General features: G+C 38.2%; 1 protein-coding gene across 1 annotated transcript in view; it reads left to right on the top strand.

Moving 5' to 3' along the window:
- Positions 1 to 17845, top strand: part of Frem2 (FRAS1 related extracellular matrix protein 2) — a 176483-nt gene that overhangs the window by 68620 nt on the left and 90018 nt on the right. The window contains exons 3-4 of the mRNA XM_005387646.2: positions 9009 to 9155; positions 13624 to 13854. Coding sequence (XP_005387703.1) covers positions 9009 to 9155; positions 13624 to 13854 — 378 coding nt within the window. The remainder of the gene's footprint in view (positions 1 to 9008; positions 9156 to 13623; positions 13855 to 17845) is intronic.

Here is a 17845-nt window from a genome sequence, read left to right as displayed (position 1 = left end):
GTAATGCATAGTGTTATGGCGGTGTCTCGTAGTAATATGTGCGGTACTATTATACAAATAGGAATTGGAAACCAGGCTTCCTTCACAGGGAATTAACTAAATGGTGCTAAACCGGTTACTCCTGGAGGTGGAGGGTTCTGAAAGCCACTGCTCCCCTTTTCCCATCTCTTTGGGGTGGAGGGAGATGTCTGGCGCCACAAAAGGAATTCAGTTCTGGTTTGAGCAGAGACCTGAAGGCTATTAAGTTTATTTTAAGAATGTATTGCCAGAGATCTAATAAATTTATTTGTAGCTTCAGGCAGTGCATGCATGAAATCTTGTTGCACCAGGTGTTTGGTTTTGTGTATTTTCCTTTCTCCAGAGGGGGAACAGGGTGTGAATATTCCTGGCCAACTTCACTAAGCTCTCAGGGACGCAGTTAGTGTTTCTATGAGAATATTGTTTGCTCATTTTGTTTGTTTGTTTAAATGTTTATTCCTATTTGTAAATAGGAACAATAGAAAATTTATTTAAAGGGGAAAAAATAAGTTCTCCCACATCGAACTGTATGTGTATGTACATTTTTAACACAATTTTTGTGATTTTATGCTAAAAAAGCAGTATTTGAGATCACTCTATTTCCTTTTAAGTGGAAAGACCACTAGACCAAAAATGAAGACTGCTGAGAATTTATTTATGTTCTGCACACAGTTACTTTGTAATCATATTCAAATCCCACCTTTTCTGGAGCCTGGTAAAATGGACCAGTAAGAAAAAAGTATGATCCAATATTCATTCCTGTTCTAAAATGCTTGAAGTCTATTTTACATTGTTCACCAGCATAATTATATCTTGAATTAGTTAGTCTTTTTGTTTAAAATATGTTCAGCTTGCATTTTCAGCAGTAAATAAATAAAAATTCCTTCGTTACCCACATGACAGCATTAAAATGATTTAGTTAACTTTTAATTTAAGGCTCTGTATGATAATCCAGTAACGTCCATCTGGCAAATGAGAGTTCACTTTACAATGACATGTTTGCTGTGTCCTTTGTCCTCTCTGGATATACACCTGAATTCCTTATCTGAGGCCCACATACCAGCAGTAAAGACATTCGTTCCACTGGTATTAAGGTTCTAACTAAGAAAGTAAAGTGGGCCATAATTAAGTCAGATTATATTAAGAAAATATGCTTATACCCTAGGTTAGGGAATACAAATTTATGGTGCTCCCTTTTTACCTTTTCTTTTTGTTGGGGAGGTTAAAATTAAGCTAATATGCTTGCTTTAGGGCTGGAGCAGGGGAAGGAGGCAGCTTAGACAATGTGAAGGATCCCTGCAGGCTCAGGCTTGTAGATTTTGACCCAGCTGTGGCCTCATGGGTCGCCTCAGTCAGCCTGGAAGATGGGGTGTCTTTCCAGCTTCCCCAGCTTTGACGGTGGCTGCAAAGTCATTCATAAGGCGAGAGGGTTTTAATGCAGCTGGTATTACTTTTTCTACAATTGCATCTCAAATATTGACAAATTCACCCTTTGACTCTTTGTTTTACCACATACTTCTCACTGCTTGGCGCCCTCACTCTGCTTTAGCTGCCAGATGTTTGCTGATCTCATAGGGAAACTCACTCCGATAGTGTTTTGCTTGTTCAGTCACACTAACGTATAAATGACAGTAAGCAAACTAGAATTTTGCTTAATACTAACTTGAATAAGGTAATTATTATGATTATTATGAGAAAGTTCAGAAAAATACTAGCAGAATGGATTGAAATGCTAGATCTCCTGTATATTATACCTCTTGGAATTTGGAGTGGATCATTTAGGCTGATACTCATTTACCCTCTCTAATTAGGAAGTGGAAATTCCTAATTTGTGGAGCTGCTCTGAGATGCGTTGAGACAATGTGGATGTTTAAAAAATCATGCTGACCATGTTCTCCAGTGTGGACATTTTCAGGCTTCTTGAGCCTAAGCTAAATCCAGTCCTTCACATCAGCATACATGTTCTAGTTATTTCTGTCGAGTGTCTTTTTTGATTGGGCAATGCCTGTGTGGTGTCAGTGCTGGCTGGTCCAAGCCCATGGCTCTGGTTAGCAAAGATTATGTTTACTATCCCTGATACAAAGAGTAAGTATTCTCTGCAATAAGCCCAAATCCGTGACATCAACAGAGGAATCCAAATAGCTATTCTAGCTCTTCCATAGCAGAGACCTTGTCTATGTCCCAAGAGGCCCTAGGCATGGCCCTAGAGCTAGCTGTATGGGATCTTTTTAATCATTCTGTATTGAAGGAAAAAGATATCCAAAAGAGTGCCGCTTGGACTTTGTCATGCCATTTCTCTTTGTATATACAATATTCCTCTACATTTTCTCTCACCTCTTTGTGGATCTGACCCCTTGTGCTGTGCTGCCTCTTTTTCAGAATTTATAAAGAAGGGAATTGAAGATGTAGATTGCACAGAGTGGAGGAAAAAATAATATGTCAGTGATCAAAAGCTGCGTATGGCAGCAACATTTGAATACCTACTACCGGACTAAAATAATCATTAAAATTATGAAGTAGTCTACACAGCTAAAAAAAAAAAAAAGTATCAGCAACTTTTGAAAATCTAACTCCAAGTTCTTTGAGTGTCCTATCAGTCACCGAAAGTACAGATGCTCTTGGGTCACTAGTTTGTCATCTCTGGGTATTTGGGTCACCTCAGGATAAATAACCTTGCCTTCCTCTAAAACAGAATTTGGATGCATCTTAACTACTGTTTGTCTCCAATATCCAATCAATTAAAAAAGAAAAGGAGAAGGAAATGAATATTTCAAATGTTCTGAACTCCTACCAAATTGGATTCTTTGAAGTTCCATTTTTACTGGAGTTCTTATCTCTCCTGCACTTAATCTTCCAGAAACACCTTTCTCTCCATCTCCTCAACTGTCCAAATACCATCCTGTACTTAAAGCCCATTTAACACTATCTCTTCCATGAGTGTGTCTTTGATCCTCTCAGGTTAGAATAATCCCTCTCTCTGGAGCTCCCACAGCTCATTATCAGAGCCTCTTTCACAGCGCTTGCCAATCTCTGCCTCACGTGCATTATCTCTGTGCGTGCCATCTCCCATAGGTGAACGCCAACTCCAGGGGGCCCAGCAAGAGCCAAGTTGGCTTCAGCTTTGCACCAGGTGCTTTTTAGTAAACAGTAAATCAACCTGATTTTAAGGGCCAGAGAACAGGATTGTACGGCCTCAACAGAGATTCCTTTATGGAAGATTCTAAAGGCAATGCAAAGAGAAGATCATCCGATCACAGAAACAGCAATGAACTAAAGCTCTCACTGAAGCTTTCAGAGTCTCACCAAAATTAGGAACACTGTAATTCTGATGAGATTGCATAGATACTAATCACTGACTTTTCCCTTTAAAAGAACAAGACTTCATGAAATCTGCTTAACAATCTAATTATCTAATTTTCCTGATAAATTAAGCATTTGTATCTTAATCTTTTCTAACAGACATGTCTACTTATATTGCTGATTTAAAAGACTATCCCTAATTTCTTTTTAAAGTTGCTACCTATTTTATTTCAAGGTCATCTTCCAGGCTGAACTTTATTCCAGAAAAATGAAATTTTACCAAGCTATTGCTAAATATGTTTTGTGCAAGAAGTTTCTTGTCAGAGCTAAAGGAGTGCCCACTTTAACCACCACAAGTCAAAGTTGTGACTTTAGTTTCTCATGACCAAAGTACAGTACTGTGCTTTGTCTGTAGGGAGCTCTGTGCTTTTAGGGAGGGCTAATTGGAGATTGCAGGTCTTTGTTATTCTAAAATAACTACTGAGTTTGAGTTGAAAAAGAAAATAAAAAAGGCCGAAGACCAGCTGGAAAAGTTCAAAGGGGTCTTTTCATCAAAATGTTAATGGCGTTAGTGTGAAGGTTTGGGGACAGAGCTTTAGGGAGTGTAGTTACGAGTTGTCAGGCACCTATTGTGTGGATTTATGACACAAGCTATGGACCTTAATTTGTTTCCAGTACGATGTTGACATTTGCTTTTCAGCATCACAGGTGAAAACCTATTTCAGAAAAGCAACAAATCACAAGTAAGCAAAATTTGTCCAATTTTAAGTTATTTAATTTCATCTAAAATTTCACACTCGGTAAGCTATAACTCTTGTTAAAGTGTTAACATTCGCTATTCCCATTTATTGAGGTTTTAGAAGAGTTTACATTGGCATGTAATAAATAAGCTGGCTTGCTATTCTTCAGATAAAATATAGAGTCAGTTACATAAGATTGCAATTTTAATAAAGGGAGTTTTAAAACTGTAGCTCAGTTACTCAAATCCTTATATCACTCTTGTATTAAGCATGTGCTGAGATTTTATAGATTTAGAAACTAAATACAATTCACATATATATGATTCAGAAGGGTTATTTAGTATTTACTTGTGGTCAGAGTTAAGCTTTGTAGCCTTTATATTCTCTATTTAAATAAGTATCTACTTTAAAAATCCCAGTTTTAGAGTGAATTACGCTGCTATAATGACTAACCTAGATCATTTCACTGTCTTATAAATTTTCTCTATATTGTTTCTGAATTTTAGTTCCAATGAAATCTCAGAAGGTAGCTATGTGAAATACTGGCAAATTTGTTCAGCTAGACATCTATTCAAAACCTTGGACTAACCAGTAACTTGGCCCCCTCCTCCTTCCAGAACATAGGCACCAACCTAAAAATAAGTTTTACAAATCTTCAAGGGTGGATGAAATTAGGTATCCTTGACACAGTTCATGCCTCTTTATAATGAAATGGGAACCCATTAGTTATCAATAATCCCTGAGGTGTCATTTAGCTAAACATACATTCCAATAATTCACATTTATAGATAAACACTTGAAGTATGCAAGAAATTTTAGAAGACTATCACAAAAGCAATTTTTTTATTATAAAAAAATTTAGTACCAAAAAATAGGTTACATTTATATAGAAATGTAGACTGCTTAATTAATGACACACTACTCAGCTTCTTCAGATAAAACAATAGAGTTGCTTCATTCAGCATGCATTTTCTACAAATAAGCAGAATGAACTCCCTCCCTCCTGACCTTGTAGGAAGAAACAAAATGACCAAACAGAAGAGTAACTATATGTAAGGTTTGAGTTTGTGGAGAGTGATGCAGCGGGAAATTAGTCAGAATAAGAGTTAAAGAGGGCTGAGTCTACTTTGAGACTTGCTGCTTTATATAGGGTGGAGAGAGGCCACAATAATTCAATATTCTTCATGATATAATCTTTAGTAGAGAATAATCTTCTCTGTTCCATCTCAGAAATCATTAGAATTAAATACTAAAATTGGCTAAAAATAGTCATGATTTAGAGAACTAGAGATTGCTAGAAGAAGGAGAAAATCCAAGGGTATTCTAGGAAGAAGACACAGCACAAGCAGAAGCACCCATTTTAATGCAGAAAACAGGGAGACTGGATGCGTCTCCATCTTTCTCTTCAAAAAAGAGGTGATGGGACCGTGTGACATTTTGGTGTATGTTTACAATGTGTGCTGGGCAAATCAGAATACTTAGCCTTTCTCTTTATAATTTCTCTATGCTAGAGCCTTTAAGGTCCTCTATTCTAGTTATTCATAAACATACAATAGGCCAGTGGTGGGAACCTATGGCATGTGCCACAGCAGCCTGTTTATTATCACTGAAAGCTCTAAAACACTTGCCATCATTTCAAAAGGCTAGGTTAGTCATCTTTGTATTACTATAACAAAATGCCTGAGATAATCAACTTAAAAGAAGGAAATGATTTTTTTGGCTCACAGTTTCAGAGGCTGCAGTCCATGACCAGTTGGCCCTGCTGCTTTGAGTCCATGGTGCTGCAGCGTATTATTGTGAGGAATAATTTGTAAAGCAACGTGTTCACCCCATGGCAGCCTGGAACCAAAGTAAAAACAATAGAAGTGGCCAGAGTTCCAATGTCCCTCTCAGAGACACATCCCAGTGACCTAACATCATTCCACTAGGCCCCATCTCTTAACGGTTGGATCACCTCTCAATTACACCAAGCTTGAGACCGAGTCTTTAACACATTGACCTTTAGAGGACACTCCAGATCTAAACTACAGCACAGATTATTGTGAACAGTATCCCCACACTGTGCTGTGGAATACCAGAATTTATTTCTTCTATCCCACTAGGTTTTGGTAGCCATTATCCGACTGCCCTTTATCTCTATTGTGCCTGTATCTTCAGCCTGTAGTGAGCACATTAAGTTTTTTGAACAAATGTTTAAGGAGATGGAAATTCTCACTACTGAGATCTGATCATAACACACTATATATATATAATCATTATGCTGTGTGCCATAAATATGCATAACTAAAATAGTTTTTACAAAGAATTGATGAGTACCACTGTGGTTGTTAGGATGGGTAAAGAATAGCTTGTGGTAGTGGGACAAGAAATTTGGAATGAAACCTGCACTTGCTAGAAGCATACTCTACGTGGTAGAAAGGGGCATAAAGTTGTTTTCATGTAAAAGTTCACTTAAAAATTGAACTTGTTTTATGTCTTAATTAAATTGATGAAATGCTTACAGTAGTGAAAGAATGGACATGCAATTTCTCACATAAATTAGTAAATCAATAAAAATGCATGAGAGGTATCTGCTAAGATGCATAATTATACAGTGTGATCAGGAGGCAAACACTGTGGAATCATGGAGGTGAGGTGGCCACAGGGGTACAGGAGGCTTCAGGAAAGAGGGGTAGAAGGGGACCCCTGAAGAGTGGAATGCATCAGTCAATATTTTAGACAAGAGGACAGGGAATCACAAGTAAGGGTGGCAGACCTCCACAGCTTCAAAACGTGGGCTTGACCTGATTAAGCAGATAAGAGGGCAACAGGAGTAATTGAGGCAAGGCAGGGTGAACCTAGAAATCCATGAAGAAGGATTGGCTTGTTGTGCACCAGAGCTCTAGGTAAATGGAGCAAAGGAGAAAGGAACACGAGTAGGATTAAGGCAGATGACTATCCTGGCAGTGGGTGTGCAGGGTGGATCCCGGTGTGGAAAGATGTCATCAGTGGACACATGGTGCTATGAGCTCCACAGGGTCACGTTGTGGGTTATCTCACCTGATCCTCAAAGCACTCACAGGTAGCAACTACCAACATTGTCATTTGATGCAGTGGAAGACGAAACTAAGGTGTAGAGAAGAAAGTAGCCCAGTCATACAGCAAGTAGTAAAGAAGGTGGACCCTGGACTGCAGGTCCAAGGACCCATCCAGCCATGTTCTCTCTGCTTCAAACTGAAGGGAGGTGTTACGCATGAGTTCACAAGGAGAAAATATAGAATGAACTTCCTCCTTAAATTGACACAAAAGTCCTGGCCTCCCATCTACTTATATTTTATATTTTTAAAACATTAAAAATGAAGGGTCTGTAATCCCATTCACCAGGAAAGCCTAACAGGTTTGTGTGTTTAATGCTACATTTTGGGTAGCTACATTCAGAGCATGGGTACCATCTGCCTGAATGTTTCAATAGGAATTTTGTATTTACTGTTCGGTCATTGAATAACCTGTTATTGATTGATGCAGCAGAATATAGTAATCCCTAAATTTTTCAGGTTTAGGCTATTATAGAAATATGGTAATGAACGGTCCCTTACATTTTTGCCTCTCCCTGGAAGTGCTGACGAGATCAAAGGATGTGAACATCTTTTTGCCTCTTGCCTTCATTGCTCAGCAGCTGTTTAAAAGGATTATGCTAATTTATAAGTCAACACAATAAACAAGAAAACCAGTTTTCCCTCATAATCCCATTTGTCGGGGTTATTTTCTTTAATCTTTAGCGTTAACTCAAAGTCATCTAGTTTCTAGTTTCAAAATATTCTAGAAAAAACGGTGGATTTTCATTGTATTTGTTCAGTCATTTCCCCAGATACAGGTATTTTACTCCTTAGTCTATTAGAGTCCTGGCGTTTCCCTATCTTGTTTCTTTTTCTCCCGGTAGCTCTCTTGAGGTGAATTCAGAAGAGGAGAAACTAGAATTAAAGTTTCGCCTCTAGCTATGTTTATTTTTTGAGTTATTTTCCCTACCCTTTTCCAGAAAGATTTAAAAGGAATTACTGATGTCTTTGTTTATACACCTCGCCTTCTTCTGAAATGATCACGTAGATCAAAAGAAGCCAAGGGATAGGTGCAGAGTGATCAGCTGATAGTCGTTTTTCCTCTCGTGCACCCAGCAGAGCAGCTTTCACATTAGAGAGATCACACGCAAGATCTGTTTTCCGGGGATAGGCAGCCAGCCAGCTCCCTCTTCGTGGGAGAAGAGGGCCTTATCTTCAGAGTAAAAAGGAAATCAATAGAAATAGCTGTCTGTTTGCTCTGAGGAATGAAGTGGAATCCAGAAGGGGAGGGAGGCGGAGAAGAAATATTTGTTTTTCCCTAAGTGGTTATAATTAAAGCCTTCCACCCAATTGCTCTGTGAACCAGAAAAAGGTATTTGTGAGGTTGTATGTGTTTCTAAGACCATCACAAAAGAACCTTCTTAGCCGCCGGCTCTATAGACAGGCTTGCTCTGCAGCGGCACCTTGTGGTCATCCGGCAACCTGGAGATTCAATTTCACGGCCGCTAAATCACCTTTGGTAGCCTGCGATTCCCTCTGCCAATTCCCTCTCCCAAGAGAGGGCAATAAAGTTGTGAAGGATTAGGTCAGCTGTCGCATGTCTTGGTAACAAGCACTGATCAGTTAGCTACATCTCTTGGTAACAAGCACTGATCAGTTAGCTACATCTCCAGGTATATATTCTGGAATCCGCTATCAAACCAAGTTGCTCTATCAATTCTTTATAATACTCTAAGGTGGGTGGGGAGCTGAAGGTGTAGGAAAATGAGAGAGCTTTGGCCTGGGATGCAGATGGCCCTGGGCTGGATCCTCAGCATGAAATATAAACTACACTACACTAAACTAAAATATGGAAATTTTAAGGTCATTCATTCGAGAATGCATTAATGTAGTACTTCAAATTTTTATTTCCTAGGTGGCAACAAGTTACCCAACCAGCATTTTCGTCTGAACTGGGCATGGATCTCCTTTGAAAAGGAATATTACCTGGTCAATGAAGACTGCAAATTTCTAGATGTCATTCTTAAACGTAGAGGTTACTTGGGAGAAACTTCATTTATAAGTAAGTTTAATTTTGCATTTTTGTCTCAAATCCCATTTTTCTACCAAAGACTTACAGTTTTTCTAAGGTGTTTAAAATACCAATTTAGTTCACTGATTTAGTTTAAATGCTTAGGGAGTTGTTGACATTTAAAAATCCTTTAACTGCTAAAAAAAATAGCAGATTGGTGTCAAAATACGAACCTCTTCAAACCTTCTACCTAAATGTGAGCTTCTCTGATATAAAATAACCTTACAAAATTGGAAGCAACCACTCAGAAGCTAAAAATAATGTTAGGCAAATCTGTAACTTACCCACAAAAATAAAAGTCTGCTGAAGCATCAATGTAAAGCATGTGAGGGCTACTTTCATAAATAAATGAAAACTCTTTAGTAATTTATTAGACATTCAAATATACTGCATATTTATTTGTTGTTCTTGACTATTCAAGCAGGTCACTAAAAGTTCCGTGAACGCCAGTCCCTGACATAAAAGATTTATGTTGTGACTTTTCTTTATAACCAACATTAAGTCATTAAATACTAATCATGCTTTATTTCTTTTGAATAAACCTAATAAAAGAAAATGAATAAAACTTCAACTCCAACTTCATATTTGATTTCACATAATCAGAGAAAACTATGTTGACATTTTAAAGCAGTGATACAAGTAGCACAAAGTATTTGATGTGTTCATGAAAAATAGCCACACCCCAAGCAGTTATATTATTTTTGATAATAAATGTTTTACAGACATTTAAATGGATGAAATTTGTACAGGTAAATCGTATCACTGAATAAGATTACCAACAAGATAGGAATCTAGGTACATGTTGGAAGAATGAAAGGATTAGTAACTCTGTCTCCAAAATAATTATCTTCAAATTTTATTGGTCCTTGAAGCTTAACCAGTATATTCCCTATCAACGAAAAGAGTCTGATCCCCTCCCCCCACCACATGCACACACTCCAGGGTACCTTTTCCTTAGACACAACTCTTTGCCCTTCCTCCCCTGATTTCTCTAGACACCTTTGTATTCTCGATACTAATTGCTCCTTACTTCAGAAGTACTTGATTTTTTTAACTTTAGAAAAGATGTTTTCACTGCAGATTTCTTGAGGCTACTCTGGCTCCAGGGAGGTCAATCTACTTGCAGACTCACCCACCACCAGAGACTCAGCCCCCACCTTCTTTGTTCACCTGTATTTCCACATGACTGTCACTTAGACTCTTTGTGTTTAACCAGAGAATGCTTGTGTTTCTTTATCCCTTGGGGACACTTTCTCTGTACACACAAGCTCTGCAGATACTATCTTATCGTCGGTGAAAGCTTTCGCATAACTTTGCTTCACGCCTGCGATTACAACAAGTAAATGTACAGAAAATGATAACTAAAACACTGGGCACTTTGACAATTATTAAGGATATTTTCATCTATTTGCATTTTATTCTCACTTGTAGCACATTTACTTAATTATTTATAAGTAGCTTGTGTGCAGTTTTGGGAAAGCTAATAGTTGCAAAGTGTTTTAAAACTGACTTTTCAGATTTTTCTCTCCAACTTTTTGTGACTTTTTGTTGTTTGTTTTATTTTTTCCTCAAGCTGAATGCTAAAATATCAAACAAGAGCTCTTTTTGTGTTATGTTTTCAATGAATTATTATTTCTTACAAATATAGAGATACTGTTCATTGTACAAAACGTCTATGCCTTTACTTAGCTAACTTCACACAGTTCCTAGTAAACTAGGGTGATAGGCAGAATGACTTCTCTGTGTGACCCGCATCTGCCATCACCAAAGATGGTCATAGAATTCTCAGTAGGACCTGGAATAGAAATCAGATGAAAGTGGAAGGCAGCCTCATAGATGTTCTGTAGCGGGAATGTTTTGTGTAACTGTTTCCAGACAACCTCCGCTTTCACTTCAGAACTTTCAGAATGAGCCAGCCTGTGTGATAACTAAACAAAAAATATTACCTACAACCAAGACAGAACACCATTTGTGCATGTTCTGTACATCATGAGTTATATAAAATTTCTAGGTGCATTTTCTCAAAGATGACTATTCATTTTATAACCATTATAATCTACTAATGAACTAAACATGTATTTGTATGTCACAATGGTCTTTGAATCTCAAAGATCTTGCTACTAATTACTAGACATTTATCAAAGGCAAGGTGCTTCAGGAAGCACATTAAACACTGTACCTATCTCTCTTGCTCCTTATAACAGCTATTTACTCACTTTTCTTGAGGGTTTATTATCAGGTGCTGGATTAAGAAATGGATTTTGGAATAATACTGATAGTTATTGTTTATTAAGCTCCTATTATATGCCAGACCTAGTTTCCAACGAACTACATAAGTTAACCCCTCAAGAAGAGTACCATTATATCCTCTGTTTTATAAGTGACAAATAGAGAGGTTATGATATTCCCAGGTTTACACAGCTAGTAGGAGGCAGAGCTGAGATTTGAGTTTGCGGCTCATGCCCATAATCACTGTGTTGTAGTGTTTTTAAAACTGACAGAACTCTAATATTGCTTTGTGGCTGCTAAAGGACATAAAATCTATTCTTTCATTCTTAAAGTACTTGCTCAACTCCCACATTAGTTTTCCATATAAGAGAGCAATATGCAACTGCCTTTTACTTATTAATCAAAATAAAAATTATATATGTGTGTTTTTAGTAGTAACAATTGGGATTTGTTATTGCAACTTATTTTTTATCAGGCTGAATATCTTGAACATCATGTAGTAAATATGTCTAGTTGAAGCTAGCAGCTATTCTCTATATTACATATAATATTATACTATATTCTGTTTTTTATTTTAATTTTCTTTGGAATCTTTGGGAAAATAACCACTGCTGATGAAAAACAATAGGACAAAAAAAGAAACAGTAGCTACTAGAGGTAGACTAACATATTTTGCTGGTCAATGCCACTTGGGAAATTTGGGTCAGTGAGCATCATGGGCTCTAGAACCTCCAAGAAAATGGATCCTTCCATCTTCACCTTCGTGGTGAACTGTGATGGTTCCAAGTGGTGTTGATGAGCACATTGTGTGCATTACGAACCAGGTAGTTGACCAGAAGTCTGCAGCAATGGGCAAGATAGGTGTGCTAAAATTCTGTTCTCCACCCTTTCCCCTTCTTGCCATTAAATAAATCATAGTTTACCTGCTACTGAAAAAGAAGCATACAATGCAATATTTATCTACCAGGTTTTATCTGAGATCTCTAAGATAAAACTTTTAACAAAACTGTTTTTAATCCTCATTTTAAGATTACACTAATAGCTAGTGTATAGTGTATTCAGAAGAAATAAATATTCTAATTAATCATATACAAACAGTCTGAGGGCAAAGATTCTGTCTGTTCTGTTTTGGACATACCCCAGCACATAGAACGGAGCATAGTAAGCACCAGTGAGTATTTGTGGCTGAATGGATAATGTTTGGTCGTTTCATCTCACATTTGAGAAAAAATTCAGAATTATAATTTCTTCAATTAAATGAAAAATGTTACAAATAAGTCATTTCAGACTTTCAAGATCTAATAGTTGCAAGAGTATGTTCCCTTTCTTAAATGTCTACCAACTTCTACGAAAATGTCATCATTTAGAAAAATACATTTGAAAATCATTAATTTGATTCACTAAGAGGTTCTGATTCCCTTTGTAAGGGTAGGCAAGTACTATTGTGATTAAATAATATGCCTGTGACATTGAATTTATTCGCTGGTTTTGAATAATATATTCATTGGTTTGAGTTCCTGGTAGAGAAATGACAGTGTAGTTAGTCAGCCTTCCTGGCCCACTGAAATTGACCTTGGGTGAACCATCTGAGTAAGTGAAGGATACTGTTCATAATAACCTTATGCCTTTAGTGCTCCATTTCTGTTCTCGTGGTTGCCTGGTATTCTGGGTGTTCTATAAAAAAACCTGACCATGTTGATAAAAGGTGAATTAGGTTCTCTTAAGGGTCCAAATTCCATTAAATCCCAATGGAATTTTATAATTTTTTATTATTCTACTTAGGCATTTATGAATTAGATTGTCAAAAAATTCTTTGTCTCACAGTGTGTCTTATTGGACTACATTTTCTCAGGGAATATTTCTTATGTCTTCATAATATGCAGCAACACGTGGAAACATCTCTGTGTAGAATTTTAAGATCTATGAGGTAGAAATAGCGATCCTGTACAGCAGAAATATAAATTTACTCAACTTTGTTTTGCATGGCATTCTAACACAAGCTCAGCTCAAAGACTCTGTAGCCATATCATAATCGAGGCAAGAGGAGAACAGAATCATGTACTCAGCACCTGCAGTACAGCACTTTTATCATCCGCTCCATACTCAACTACCCACATCCCAGAGTAAGATCCGGGTCTTCTGTGTCTTGCAAAATGGGATGACTCGGGAACAAAGCCTTAATAATCCAACTGAAAACAAGCTAAGAGAATGATATTATGTTTTTGTGAAGGTATCGGCACACAAGATGGGACAGCAGAAAAAGACAAAGACTTCAAGGGCAAAGCACAGAGGCAAGTGCAGTTTAACCCCGGCCAGACCAGGGCCACGTGGAGAGTGCGGATCCTGAGTGACGGGGAACACGAGCAATCCGAGACCTTCCAGGTGGTTCTCTCCGAGCCCGTGCTGGCAGCCCTGGAGTTCCCCGCGGTGACCACAGTGGAGATCATTGATCCCGGGGATGGTGAGAGCCATTGTCAGCTTGGTTATGTCACTGCTCTTGAGGTTTCCTGACCAAATGCAGAGGAGGTTTGAGATTCAATATTTTTTCTAAAGGGAGAGTTTTCCAGATGAATGATTCAGAGTTTTTGGATCTGCTGATGGCAAGAGGGAAACCAAAAAGTAACAAAAAGAAGCTATCCCTTTTTTCAAGTAAATAAACTATACACTGACATGTTCCTTCTGGTATTATAATTCTACCCTTGAGAACCAATGCTGCTCATCTCGTTTTCTAAAAGTAATGCATCCATTTTAAAGTGTTTTGGATGTCTTAAAATATCTTTTAAACAAATGCTTTGGGAATGAGATCATTTTAGGATTAAGTTGTTCTCCACAGAGCGTTAAATTATTCAAGTTTCCTTCATATATTCACCAGCCCCAAGTTTTCCTCTAGAGATATGTTTCCATATTGTTACATAACACCCACTCCACCCACTGATAGCTAAACAGCGGCTTCAGACTTTGCTCCTAATTTCTCTTAGATTGTGTTTTCTTGCCCACGCACTCCCTGGGCTGATGTTGGTGAAAGGGAACCTTAACGCTTTTGTGTGTAATTTGACCTTTTTCCACTCCCTACCAAACTTCTACAACCCTAGCTTGTCTTGAGGTAGCTAGGTGGAAAAAGAAAAGATTGAATGACTTTTTTGAGGCCTGGCATTTATAAAAACCTTACAGATGCTTCTGAAGCTGAGATCCTGTCAGAAACCAGACATGACTTTCTTTTTCAACTGCCAGCCTGCTTTATCAGTCAGAAAACTCGTAAATGCTCTGTAAACATGCAATCTAGTGAGTACATGAAACAGAGACACATGTGAAAATCCCTGTGTTAAAAGACTAAGTTTAATTAAAGAGAGGATAAGAAAACTGGAGCCTCAACGTCCGTTTCTTAACTAGCATCTCTGCCTTTTGATAAGTATAAAGTTGGGTTATGTTGATAATTTCCATTAAAGGACAGTTAGCATTTCACTACATTTCATTTTCTCTGCATTAAATACAAATAATTAAGATTTTTTTTATAGTCCTGAGCTTTGAAACTTTTTGTCTTTTAAGTAAGCCCATGGCAACATTCATACTTTTAAACTGGCCCTTTAGTTAAAGCTGGTAGCCATTCCTTGAGATTTGTGTTTGCCAAATGGTAAGTTGCTATACTTTACCTTAGGGAATAGGATATGTAAACTTATTTCTTTCTTGTTTCCAATCTCATGGTGTCACTTTCTCCTAGTGATGTATGTGATCAGTGGTATATATTAAAATAAAACAAAGCACACACTACACAAACACCATAAACCTGTATATAATCTTCCTTTTTCCTTTGATACTAGGGATCCAATCAGGGCTACTCTCCCACTGAGTTACATCCTTAGCTATTTTTATTTTTTATTTTAAGACAAGGTCTTGCTAAGTTTCCTAGGTTGTCCACCCTGCTGCCTCAGCCTCTCAGTGTGCTGGGATTACCATCACGCACCCCATACACAGCTGATAAAAATATCTTAACATAAATTCTATACACACACACACACACACACACACACATATATATACACATACATATATACATACATACATCCTGGCTTCTTCCATGTTCATAATTATTGTAATTATTTCTAGCTATTTATGCTTTTTCAGTGATATAGTTATGATTTTAAGTAAAAGTATTTTATACATCAGCATCTACAACCACTAGAAAAATGAAATTCATCCTTGTAACTTGCTTATCTAACCTGAAGCAACTCTCCCTGCCCCCACGTGTCCTGTAATACCTGTATGGCCTCCAGATGACCGTGGCCCTTCTGCTTGCAGCCATAGGTCTGTGGTCAGCAGAATTGAGCCCCCCACCCAGAGAAGGTCTAGTCGTCACCATCCTGTGTCCTGCCGCATCTGTGCAGGAGCCCAGCCTGTATGAAGTGGCAGATGCCAGTAAAAGTGCGGCGCAAGTGAGGCCCCAGCCCATCCCTTAGAGCTTCAGGATGGCCGTGGATATGAGGAAGAAAAACCTTGAATCTGTGCTGACAGCTGGTACCTGGGCCCTGCTATCCAGGGAGAGACCGACTCTGTACAGTTCACCTTGGAAGGGACTGGGAAGCCCACGGTTCTGTCTAGAATGGATAGAGGCTTTTTCTGCTATTCAGGAAACTGCCATGAGAACACTGAAAAAGAAATAAACCTTTGTGCCGTGAATACGATATCAACTTCCCAGACAAATAGGTCCACTCATTTACTGAATTTATCGAATATAAATTCGATTTCCTCATAAGTTGAAACACTTCAAAGAGAAAAACTAGAATAAGAGGAGGACAGAGCGCTGAACAGAGACGTTAACCTCCCTTTGTAATTCTTCTGCTGCCCCCAGGCGGCTGTGGTCCTGGGGTTCCACGCGTGGAAAACCAGCCATTGATGTCATCATTTTTACCCCACTCGTGTGTCTTTCTCAATTCCTTTGCTGTTCCTCCTTGTTTCGGTTTGATTCTGCAGACTCCTGCCTTTTAACATCCACTTGAAAAGTCCAAGTAATTTAGTTGGGGAAGGAGTTTAAAGTCCATGAGACATTTAACTCATTTTCTGGATGAGGAACTTGAGAAAGAGCGCTGCTGTGGTCTCAGCAGCAGTCAACCACTTGCAGGCTGTTTTGTTTGATTGGGAGGGCGGGTATTGACAGAAGTGGGGGAGATTGCCCTTCATAACAGCGCATGGGCATTTCTCTGTGAAACTCCACTGACCAGTACTAAGCATCTCCCATAGACTGGCTCTCTGCCGCTGGGCTGGACTGCCACAGAAAAACAGCACAGTAGATTTCCAGGAGACCAGACTGGGGAGGGAGCTTCAGGTCATTTCTATTCCTTCTGCCCGTTTGGCTAACTCAATCCCCAGAAGTCCAAAAGGACTCTTCCATGGGCCAGGGTTAAATCGTAATAATCACAGTGTAATCTCTACTGTTGTTTTGTGCTCTCTAGGGGCCAGACACTGCACTAGGGTTTTTGCAAAAAGGGCTAGAGGTAGAATTTGAAAGACAAATGAAGTGCCTAGAAAAGAATATTCCAAATCAAACTAAGAGTGCTTTGCCAAAACGATATTGTTTCACCTATTCTCGTGTGTAAGAACAGAAGTAATTCCTTCCTTTCTTATTCTTTATCTTTTTACTTCCTGTATCAAACTTCAAATAGGTTAGTATTGGTGAATAAAACCAAGTTTTCTAAGAAGATAACTAATACCACTTCAGTCCCTATATAATGTATGTGTTTATTTAATAAGTATTAAATAGTCATCTGCTATATGCCAGGGGTTCTTCTAAAAGGTAGGAATTCAGGTACTGGAGTACAGAAATTATGCCAGCCCTGATACTGATCATATAATTAGGTAATCAAATTCTGCTAACATTGAAATTAAGAATACAGAGTGTGATGTGCTGTGATAAAGGAATACTGACAGCCTAAAAATGTATCTAACTGAGTTTCAAGAACGAAGGAAATGTTTCTAAAATAAGTATTTTTAATTTTCTGCATATTAATTTCCCAGCTATCAAAATTTGTACCATCTGGTCTCACTCTTAGAAGCATAGATATAGTAATTAATTTAAATATTCTTGTGTCTGTAGAGGAAAATATGTAAGAGCTATAACTTATTTATATGAAAATTTATATAAAATCTCATCGTTTTGATTTTGTACAATGAACCCTCAAGTTACGAATGGCCTGACATACGAACAACTTGGATTATAACCAGAAATTTAATTTTAACTTACAACCAAAGTCATGAGTTAGGACCTGAGTGCTGGCTGCTTGTGCTTCCAGATGGTCTCAGACACAGATTTAACCCTTAAAGAGTTCTGGAAGGAACATCACAGCATCCTTTCCCGAGTGGAGCTCATTGAGAAATCCTAGGCCAGTGTCTCTCTAAGGACACTGAGAGCTGCCTGGGTACAGGAGAGACTTGGAAGGCTGTGTGGAGGAGCCTGAGCC

This window comes from Chinchilla lanigera, unplaced genomic scaffold, assembly GCF_000276665.1.
Source record: "Chinchilla lanigera isolate Chin_1 unplaced genomic scaffold, ChiLan1.0 scaffold00030, whole genome shotgun sequence".
In the NCBI taxonomy this organism is placed as follows: Eukaryota; Metazoa; Chordata; class Mammalia; order Rodentia; family Chinchillidae; genus Chinchilla; species Chinchilla lanigera.
Note: the sequence above shows the minus strand (reverse complement) of the source record. Positions and strands in the feature narration are given on the sequence as shown.